Below are 10,988 nucleotides of genomic sequence, written 5' to 3'. Positions count from 1 at the left end.
AACCCTTCCCCTTAAGCTATGTTTATAGGTGTTCAAAGTAACAATATTATAATTATACTCTTCACCATAGCAAGAGTGAAGAAAAGACAAAAAAATATAAACTAATTACATCAATGACACTCCAACATATTCATATCTTCCAACAAAAACCAATCTTTTGAGCTTCCAACGAATTCACCATAGAATGAACATAAAAATTTACGATAATAGGAGGAAAAATCATAAGTCTTAATCCAAAAAAGAATTTTTCCAAGCATCCATACAGCAGCAAGATATAAACCTTCATCTCTACCACACTTGCATGGGTTTAAGAGAAGCCAAACACAAGAATTCTAACAATTTTTAGTGTTTAATCCAAATATTATGAGTATAATCATTCATCGGCCTTCTTTCTGAGATTAAGAACCAGTAAACCTCTCAAAGAAAATAAGGGGAAAAAACTTATCTTGAATGAGCCGAAATCTCTATTTTGTTCCTTGCTCCACAAAAATAATCCACGTGAAGCTTTGATGAAAAAAAGAACTTTAGCACCATCTTAATGTCAGAATCCTAAATCCATAGCTCTGATACCATGTTGAATTTAGGATCCCATAATAAGATCCTCGACCGGGAGGGTGAGAGAGGGGAGAGAGAAGGAGAAGAGAAGGAGAGGAGAAGAAAAGGAGAGGAAGAAGGAAGAAAGGAGAAAGGAGAGAGAGGGATGGCTAAGGAGATGGAGAGAGAAAAAAAAGTCTTCGGACAAATTTGAGAGAGAAGAAGGGAGACTTACTAATCTACCCCATGCCTTGAGTCTCTATTTATAGTGGAGGAAAGAAGTTTACAATGTCCTTAGGGTTATATGCTCTCAAAAGGAAAAAACATAAGAAGACATACATCATCTTCTTTTATTACACCCTTGTACCTAGGGGTGGCATCGAGCCGAGCCGAGCCCGAACCGGCCTATGTTCGAGCCGAGCTTGATTTAAATATTTCGAGCCGAGCTTCGAGCCGAGCCTCGTCTCGAGCCTCAAAATTGTTATCGAGCTCGAGCCCAAAAATCTTAACCGAGCTCGAGCCGAGCTTCAAGCCGAACTCGAGCCTCTACATACATTTAAAAATTTTCAAAAAATATATATCAAATTAATTATATATAAAATTATACATACATTTTACATAAAATTGGACATGACCTCTACAAAAAATTAAGTATAACCTATATATATAATACATGTATAAGATTGAGGCATAACCTCTTCTTAAAATTGAATATAATCTATGTATATAATACCTGTATAAAATTCGGCATAACCTCTACTTAAAATTGGACATAATCAATGTACATAATACCTGCATAAATACTCCATAAACACTCCATAAACACTCCATAAATACTCCATAAACACTCCATAAATACTCCATAAATACTCCATAAATACTCCATAAAATTATCTATACATTCTATAAACACTTCATAAAATAGTCTAAACACTTCATACACTACATAATATTATAAATAAACTTCATACAATAATCAAACACAACAAAATTAAATAAAATATCACTATCAATTTACAATCACCCAAATAAAAACTATAAATCCATTATAAAATTACAAACTATAATCGTTTCTCTTAATGCTAGAAAATAATATACATCCCTGCATGAACAAAATCTCCACCTACGACAAAAACAAAAAAATAAAATTAGTTATTGTCAGATAAAAAAATACTCTTCCATTACTAGTTACTTAATGTCGTTAAAAATATTAAAATTACCATGATGAGAGAAACATGAAAAATCATGTAGCTGATAGCATTATCTCTACACTCTTCTTCTCAGGCTGTAATCATAAAACAAAATTTTAATAAATAAAACTAAAAAATATACTAAAAAATATCATAATAAAGAATTGATCAAAGAAATTCACCTTTTGATTTTTCTTTACACCGTGAAGAACCCGAATCCAATCACTGCCACAAATCAAAGTTTGAACTGTACTTGGTGCCAAGGAAGAACGATATGAGTCTATTACTCTACCACCAGCACTAAATGTAGACTCTGAAGCTATTGTGGATATGGGAATTACAAGGATGTCTGCTGCCATCTTAGATAATACTCGAAATTTCATATGATTCACTTTCCACCATTCTAAAACATCAAAATCATATTGTGAAGTTTCTTCACAACTATATACACCTTCTTCAAGATAAATTTCCAATTCTGACCTTGGTAAATTAACTGCATCCTTTTGTTTCATATAACTCATCAACTTTGACCAACCTGAACTTGATGAAGGCCTACGACTTGTGGAAACACCCATAGAGCTACTAGTACTTGAAACAATCTCTTCATTTCTAATATCCACATTATATAAGGATACATATTCATCGTAGATCTCATATAAGGTGCGTCGAACTAAATTTATATTCATTGTAGCTTCCTCCATAGAATATATCACTGGAAAACACATTTCGATCAACTTTAATTTGACCCTTGGATCCAAAACTGAAGCAACAGCCATCAATAAATTGCATTCACCCCAATACTTCTCAAATTTCTCTTTCATTCTACTAACCATTGTCCTAATGAAAATATTTTCATTTGTAGAATGAAAATCCAAAACTTCTTTTACCCTATATACCTCACTAAGGTACAAATTAGAAGTAGGGTAGTCACTCCCAGAAATTATATTTGTAACTACATTAAAAACTTCTAAAATCTCACACACCATGTCAACTTTTTCCCATTCATCAAAACTTGGCAAACAATCATATGTTGGTCCTCTAACTTTAAATCTAGAGAATGCATCTTTGAATTTTAATGCAGAAGACAACATGTCATAAGTAGAGTTCCAACGAGTTGGACAATCAATAACCAACCTCTTTTCACCAAGTTCTAATTGCTGTACAATTTCAGAAAAAGTGCGAAGTCTAGCCTCAGACAGATTTATGAATTTGACACTTTCACGCACATTATCAATGATATCTTTAATCTGAACAAGACCATCTTGGACTAATAAGTTCAAAATATGAGCACAACAACGCACATGAAACAACTTTCCACCACACACCAAATTTTTTTTCCTTGAAAAATCTTGTTTCAAAACTCTGATACAAACATCATTATATGCAGCATTATCAACTGAAATACTAAAAACTTTATTTTCAATCTCCCACTCTTTCAAACACTTGTAAATAGCATCTGCTATATCAACGCCACGACGAGGAGGAGGAACATGCACAAAACTCAAGACTCGTTTTTGTCGCTTCCAATTACTGTCAATAAAATGCCCAGTAATAACCATGTATTCAATTTTTTGATTTTGAGACTTCCAAAGATCCGTGGTAAGACTAATCTTGTTAATCTCTTTTAACAAAATTTTCGATTTCTTTTTCTCTGCCTCATACACCTCCATACACTCCTTCTTAATAGTCTTTCGGGATATTTTCTCATAATTCATATTTGCCATCTTCATTACAAAATTAAATCCCTCCTTTTCTACTATCATGAATGGATGCTCATGCATAAGAATCCAATGAGCAATGACTACTCTCATTTTAGCTTGATCATAATTTCCTCCAAAATCCATAAAAGGAAGTCCAGATGGACTCTGATCAACATTAGACCCCGCTTCCACTGGTTGAAAGTTTAAGGTTTTTTGTTTTCTCATTGCCACTTTTCTACTAGTGCAACGTTTCAAATGTCGACTCATATGTGTAGTCACTCCACTACTAATAACACTCAAATTGATTTTACAATGAACACACTGAGCCTTTTTTGTACCATTAAGTGATACTTCTTTGAATTCCAACCACACATGAGACTTTTTTTGTCTTTTGGAGGTATGAGTAGAATCACCTTCATCCTCATTTATAGTAATTTCATCTGGGCCCACTTCTATGACAGAGGGTAGTGACTCTGGTGGAGTTGAGTCACTATTTATAGTTACACTAGAACTAGTGTTAATTATTGATGTCAATTGAGGAGGTGTTGACATTCTTACTTCTACAAAAAAAACAAAATTACAAATTAAAAACATAAAGAAAAGAAAGTTATCTGAACAACAAAGATCCTACACATAATTTAAGATACTTGTTTATTCTTAGAAGAAGGTACGTGACATTGTGACAATCGGGAACGACCCTTGTCTTTCAATGCAGCGGGGTCTCTTTGAGCCAGTAGCCCTGCACCCAATAGTTTCCAGTCCAATATACCGATCCTTTTTTTATATATAAATTTAAAAACTTCTAAGATAAGGAAATAAGCACACCAACATTCTCTTCTAATATTCTGATGAAATTCAACCTCAATACCAAGAAATTAATGATAAAAATGAAAAAAAATGAAATTCAACCTCAATACCCCACTATACCAAGAACAGCAATAGATATAAGTTCAATGAGAATTAAGAAAGAATGACAAAAACTAACTTTTTTTATTCTTTTTTATAATAAAGAGAAGTTGGATGCAATTAAGAAAGCTCCTGATTCCATTAACTATAATAGAGTATTATTGAACAGAATATGTTATTAACACTCAAAATCATGAAATAAAATTTCATTGCTAAAATATATCAAGTAACAATTTGAATACCATTGCTGTTTATTGCTGAAATATATGATAAAGATACAAAATTTTATAAGAGGCCAGACACCTAAAAATAAGAAGGCAAAAAAGAAACAAGATCCCACAACATAAAAATATTTGAAAGTCTAGAATAATAACTTCATTTATGAAGAACAATGGAATTTTGAGCAAAAAAATCATTGACAACCAACCAACTATTTTCCAAACATTATAGCAATTGAGCTTAGTAAGTCATTTTGAGATATACAAAAACATAACAAATGACAAAGTGGGGGATTTTTCTCCCCCACCCTTCCTTTCCTTCTTGAATGTTAGCTCAGTATGAAGTTTCCTGGCTCTCAACCAGCTAGAATGCAATTGATGGCACACTCAAGCAAAAAAATAAATTAAGAGAATAAAATAGGTCAACCTTATGCAATCTGTATAAAATGATCTTCTTACATTCTACCCTTAAATCAAGAACTCAGCATTTCAAAAAATCAAACAGTATCAACACTCAAAATCATGAAATAAAATTCATACCAGTTTTCTTACAATGATTTCTTCCCGAGTGTATTTGAACTGTCAGCTGGAAATATCGGAAAAAAAAAAAAAAAACAGAGCTGAGTTTGCTTACAGAAACAGAGTGTGCAGTTCGGATATCCAAAAAAGCTTTCCAATAATGAAGGAACACTGCTGAGAAACGAAGCTCAGAAACGAAGCCGAGAAACAAAGCTGAGAAACGAAGAGAGAGTTAGAGATTTTTTAGGTTAGCTTGGCGACGAAAAAAAAATAGAAAGATTAAATAAAAATCTTACCTTCTTCCGTCAGACCGTCGATTTCGTCTCGTCGGCGAGGAAAAGCTTGGATGAAGAAATCGAAGAGGAAGACGAGAAAGAAATCGAAGAGGAAGGAAGACAGAAATCGTAGAGGAATAAATCGAGGAATCGAAGAGGGAGAGGGAGAACGAGGGATTTGAAGACCAAATCCCCCATTTCCCCTGAATACCTGCCGACGGACAGCGATTTCGGCAAGAAATCACGCTGAAACGGCATGGAAATGGCAGACGGAGGTATGGGTTTCGCAGAGAAATTTCCCGAATCGAAGAGGTATCCCGATCCCCGATCCCCGATCCCCGATCCCGAATCGCTCGTTATATTAACGAGTCGGCTCGCGAGCCGACGAGCTGAACCGGGCTCTGTTCAAGCTCGACTCGTTAATGTAAACGAGCCCATCCCTGAGTTCGAGCTCGGCTCAAGCTCGAAATATAACGTTTCGAACCGAGCCGAAACCGAGCCGAACTCGAGAGGCTCGCGAGCCGGCTCGGTTCGAAGCCACCCTTACTTGTACCGTCCTCATGAGAAGACCATTACATTACATGTCTTCCAACAAAGGGATACCTATATAGAATTAAATAAAAAAGAAGTCACATTCAGCAATCAAAAGATAATAGACCTTTTCACCCCATCCCCTTTGTAGGTATGTTCCTCACAAGGACCCGATATCTTATTTGGAGGATCATGGACCAAATTTGACGGAGCCGGCTCGTAGCTTCTAGTTTGTGCCTCTCCTTTTTTCAAGTTGCCTAAACTCCACCATGGAATAATGGACTTCCTAATATGTTGAGGTTTGTCCAAACCTTGAATTAATTCTTTGTTTAAGTTTAATGGTTAAATATTAGTAAAAAAAATTGTCCATTTTGGTGGTTGATGTATTTGTTGAATCTAATGGTCAATTCTATGGTTGATTCTCATTGTTGAATTTGTTGTCTCTAAGCTTGATGTCTCATATAATTTTAAACTTAAAGATGTTCTTGCACTTGTATTAGTATGGATCCTCTTGTAAGATTTTATACTCTTTGAAGTTTCACTTCTACCTGTCTTTCGTGTCATCTCAATATTGCTAGTGGACTATCTTATTTAATAAAGACTGATTCCTTATATTTTAGTTTTAGAAGTTTTTATTTCAATTTGGACTTGAGTTAATTTATGTGATCTAAATTTTGTGCCAAGAAAGTTTTTCCACTTGATTTCTATATTAAGTTTGTTAATCCGTTTGTTTGAGTTGCTTATGCCGGTTTCATAGTGTTTGTTATCACTATTTTGTGTTCAAATCATTTTTGCATCAATTTAAATGTTTTTATTTCTCTAACCCAAATTTGTTTTACCCTTTTTCTTGGGTTTTGTTCTCTATTTAGGGTTGTGAGATTTCTTATCCATTTTAGAATTTATTATGAGGTCTATTATTCAAGGTGAGAGATGAAGATAAATGTTGTTGCATCTTGAGTTTCTATTGTAGTCAAGCAAGGATCACTAATGTGTATGTTCTCACTAGCTTGTGGGGGCAATAGTATATCAATGTGTGAGTGTTAAATGCAAGCTAAAAAATCAATGACAATAAAATCCACAAAGTTTAAAGTTTTTGGAGCAAGAAGATTGAATGATTAGATAGAAAACTCTTTGTTGCAACAACAAAGAGAAGAGTAGAGACATAAAAGAGAATGAAATTGTAAACCCTAATATAGGACAGGCCAACCATAGATCAAACCTAATTGACCCATGTTTACCTCTACATATTTAATGATCAAATTGATTTTTCATAAGATCTGATTAGAATAATCTCAAGTGATCCTAATAAATCCATATGAAACTATAACAGAGTAGATTAAAATGTAGTAATTGATACTTCAAGTTATGAAAAGAAATCTTTTTTAAGTGGACTACATGTCTCATGTGTGACGCCACAAAAGTGAAGGAGAGACCATTATTTCTCCTACCGGTAGGTGTATCATGTGTGTGTGTATTGTAGTTTTCGGGTACGAATCGTCTGCAACTTATTTGTCTGCCGGTGATTGAGAAAGCTCCATTAATGTGGAAACAAGATTTTTTTTTTTTTTTTTATATCATTGACCACATCGTTTCACACGTCAAGACAAGAAAGCTACCATCATCCCATCCCATTTACAACCTGGCCAGCACCGACGCCATTTTTTGTTGCGAAGACGAGGATCAGGGCGAGGGGACAGACAGAAGACGGCAGATCTCTTGGGCTGCCCTTATAATGTAGTTTGTATTACGCAATCACAGGATTCTGCAACCCTGCAGAAGGATTAGGCGACACACGGTGATGGAGAGACCACCCTCAAAGCTTAAAAGACTCTCAAGCACAAAGATTAGGCGACAAACGGTGAAGGAGACCACCCTCAAAGCTTACACGACTCCAGGCAGAAGGATTGGGCGACAAACGGTGAAGGAGACCATCCTGAAACCTTACACGACTCCAGGCACAGAGGACCGGTCGGTCGTGTTAGATTGAGGAGCAGAGTTGGGTTGTGTATAGGTTTCTGAAAATCATGAAAACTTTATAGTTAAGGGAATGATTGATCCGGGAAAATGGTTTAACGGCTTAAAATTAGTTTACTCTACTCTTAAATCGGATCAAACTTTCACCTGGTGGCCTTCCTCTTCCCCTCAGATTTAAGAACATGACTTACTAAAGAATTTGTTTTTGTTAGAATACTGTCAGCCACTGTATTCGAAAGGTGAGCAGAAAGTCACTATTTCTAGAACATAAATCACCCTTTATGTATAAACTGTTTTTGGTTTAACAAACCGAAGTTATCTTTGTTTTGTTTTTGTTTTCCAAAATGGTTTCTGAAAATATCAACTTAAAATATAAACTCTGTAAATTGATTCCATGCAACTCAATTACCTTCTACGAGTCGAAACTAGAATTTCAAGAGAGATTACTATTTGATTCTGCTTATTTTCAAAGCGGAAAAGGAGGAGCGTAACTCGGACGCCGGTCGTGATGGAGACAGACAGGAAAAGGAAAGACGGACGAGACATTTCACTTAATAAACCTCTACATAATTTTATTTCAAGCAATACCTCTATGTTCGTCGCTATTACAAGATAGACAAACAAATCCAAAAGGAACGACAAATTGAAAACACAAGCTCAAAAGAGGAGCTAAGGAAACCTAACTCACTGATAAAGTTGACAAAATAAGAGATTAGGTTATGGGAGGGGTTGCACTCAAGGGCACTTGGGTCTCCCACCGTGGGTAGTCATATCAGTGTAGCACTTGCCACACATCTCCTTGTTGCCGTATGTCCCCGGCGGTACGCATTTGCAGCGTTGGCAGCATGTAATGCAGACCCTCGAACAGTGTCTTGGCCTCGAGTGCAGTTTGCACCTCCCTCCACACAGCCTTGGGCACGCTGCACACATAAAGCAAATAACTTCTCTTTTAGTTTTTATCTTCGCCGCAGAGTTTTTACAGACATGCCTTCAGCAGCATGATTTGCACTCCTGACAGATCTCTGCTTAACGTGTCTGATGGCCATTCATGATTCTTGAAGGCTTGCGCCAGTCTTAAGCTTTTTTCTTTCTGAGGGAGCGCCCAGGTGGGTCATAAATGCTCTCCCACCAAATATGATGAGTTGACAAGCTATTTCATTTACTTGTTGCAGAAGAGGAAGAACAGTTAACATCACCTGTAATGTCTACCGGAGGTATGTATGGGATTGGGGCCGGAGTAGGAGCACGGCGAGGAGTTGTAACAGGGACCGGAGTAGGAGCACGGCGAGGAGTTGTAACAGGGGCCGGAGCAGGAGCACGGCGAGGAGCCACAACAGGGGCCGCAGCGATAGCAGACTGCAAGAGAAGATATAATGAGATGGATAGCATTGGCTCAAGGAAGCTACAGAGACCCTGGTGGTACAATGGGATTTGCCTCAAACGCAAAAGTACAGACCCAAATCAAAAGAAAAAAAAATCCAACAGGAAACTTGAAGGAAGCAGATTTATTGGTCCATGACGAAGAGGAATAGACCTGATATTTGGGTCTGGAATCTCAGGGCTAGTGTGAGTCACAGATTATATTATGAAAATCAGTAGTTAGACTTGTAATGTAGTAAACCAAAACCGTGTAAAGCCAGTTAGACAAACCTCCATCGAAGCCTGCTCCTCAGCGTTTGATGAGCCCTAAGAGAGAACAAAGAGAAGATAGTTTCAGAATATCTTTCAGAGATCATAGAGAGAGAGCGAGCAGAGAAGAGGGTTTGCTTACAGTGGTAGCAACTAAGAGGGAAGCCAACACAAAGATGACGATTTTGACAGCCATGATGTGTTTAAGACTAAGAGGCAGAGGATGACGCCAAAGAGCTTCTCCCAAAGCAGTGACCCAAGATGTGTTTAAATAGAGCAAGAGCAGGACGGAGAGAGAGAGAGAGAGAGAAGACGACATTCATGGGTTTTTCCTGGCAATGCCAGCTTGACCCCAGGATGGGATGTGGGGAGTTGTTCCATGCATAGATTACAGGATTAGCGCTGCAGACCTCTTCTCTCCAAGATCAAATCTCCAATAAAATAATAGTAGACAATCCACAACTGAGTGTCCTGTCATTTTGCTAAAATGACACACGATATTTGTCGTCGAACTTGGAAAAGAGTTCGTCGGTAGATCTGCGCAGTGGATAGATGTTACCAGGCTTCGGATTCTCGGACATTTGTCAGTTGTTTTCATCCGAAAATCGAATACAGTATTTTCTTTAGCTATCCTCACTGTTTTCTAGTCTGGTTTCTTCCGACTTGTTAAAATAGTTGCAACTTGACACAACTTGCAAAGATCAAGGTAATGAAATGCTAACATTAATGAACTGTTTAAGTGAGAATTGAGAGGAATCTATTGGTAACAAGCCCGACCATGTGCGACCCTGAGTTGATGATCTGTCTCCTGGTTCTGGAGAACTCTGCAGTTTAACTAGGATTCATTAATATAGTTAGATTAACAGTATCAAACTGGCAATGAGAAAAAGTATTATCTGTCATTGGTGCAGCTGGAAAGAAAGGAGTGTGGAATGTGGACCCAGGTCTGCACTGAGTATAGAGGTGTACCGTGAAGGGTTGTCAATGACCCAGCTGGATCCGGTTAAAGATGGGAGACTACCTGTACTGCGTACAGGGTCTGATCTCTGGACACTTCATTTCAGACACAGATAAAGAAAACAGTTCTGTCTCGAACTCCACCCCTCCACCCCAATAATTAAAGTGTTACTTGATGGAAGAGCTAACACTGGGTCCGATTTTATCTCTGAAATGAACTAGTCCGCTCCTCAGTAATCTCCCCTTTTTATGCTTTTGAGACTTCGTTTTCACTGGATGAAAAAAAAAACACGAGAGTGTGCTTTTATTATTGTTTTTTTTAGACATAGAAATGAGCTGGGTTCATGAACCTCAGAAAGAATAGATAACGATAACGAACAAATAAGTTATTACTCTCATTTATTTATCTGTCTGTTGTCATTATCCTTCTCGTAACTTATTATAAATTATATATAAATAACACTCTTAATCGATACACATATATTGTTCGGTTCAGATTTCAGTGATCGATTAATCGTCCCTGTCTGTTATTTTTTTTATTTTTTTAAAATTCTC

The 10,988-nt window shown here is 36.8% G+C and overlaps 1 protein-coding gene across 1 annotated transcript; it reads right to left on the bottom strand.

Moving 5' to 3' along the window:
- Positions 1–8,381: 8,381 nt before the first annotated feature.
- Positions 8,382–9,737, bottom strand: LOC137941352 (gibberellin-regulated protein 14-like). The gene is made up of 4 exons (XM_068786717.1): positions 9,619–9,737; positions 9,498–9,533; positions 9,044–9,203; positions 8,382–8,767 (listed from the first exon to the last, which is right to left on the bottom strand). Exons 1-4 carry the CDS (start codon positions 9,670–9,672, stop codon positions 8,583–8,585), a joined length of 435 nt encoding a protein of 144 aa, XP_068642818.1. The 5' UTR covers positions 9,673–9,737; the 3' UTR covers positions 8,382–8,582.
- Positions 9,738–10,988: the final 1,251 nt, after the last annotated feature.

Source organism: Aristolochia californica, unplaced genomic scaffold (genome assembly GCF_029961685.1).
Source record: "Aristolochia californica isolate CCGP_79_NKW_82.1479 unplaced genomic scaffold, dmAriCali1.0.hap1 SCAF_9, whole genome shotgun sequence".
Lineage (NCBI taxonomy): Eukaryota > Viridiplantae > Streptophyta > Magnoliopsida > Piperales > Aristolochiaceae > Aristolochia > Aristolochia californica.
Note: the sequence above shows the minus strand (reverse complement) of the source record. Positions and strands in the feature narration are given on the sequence as shown.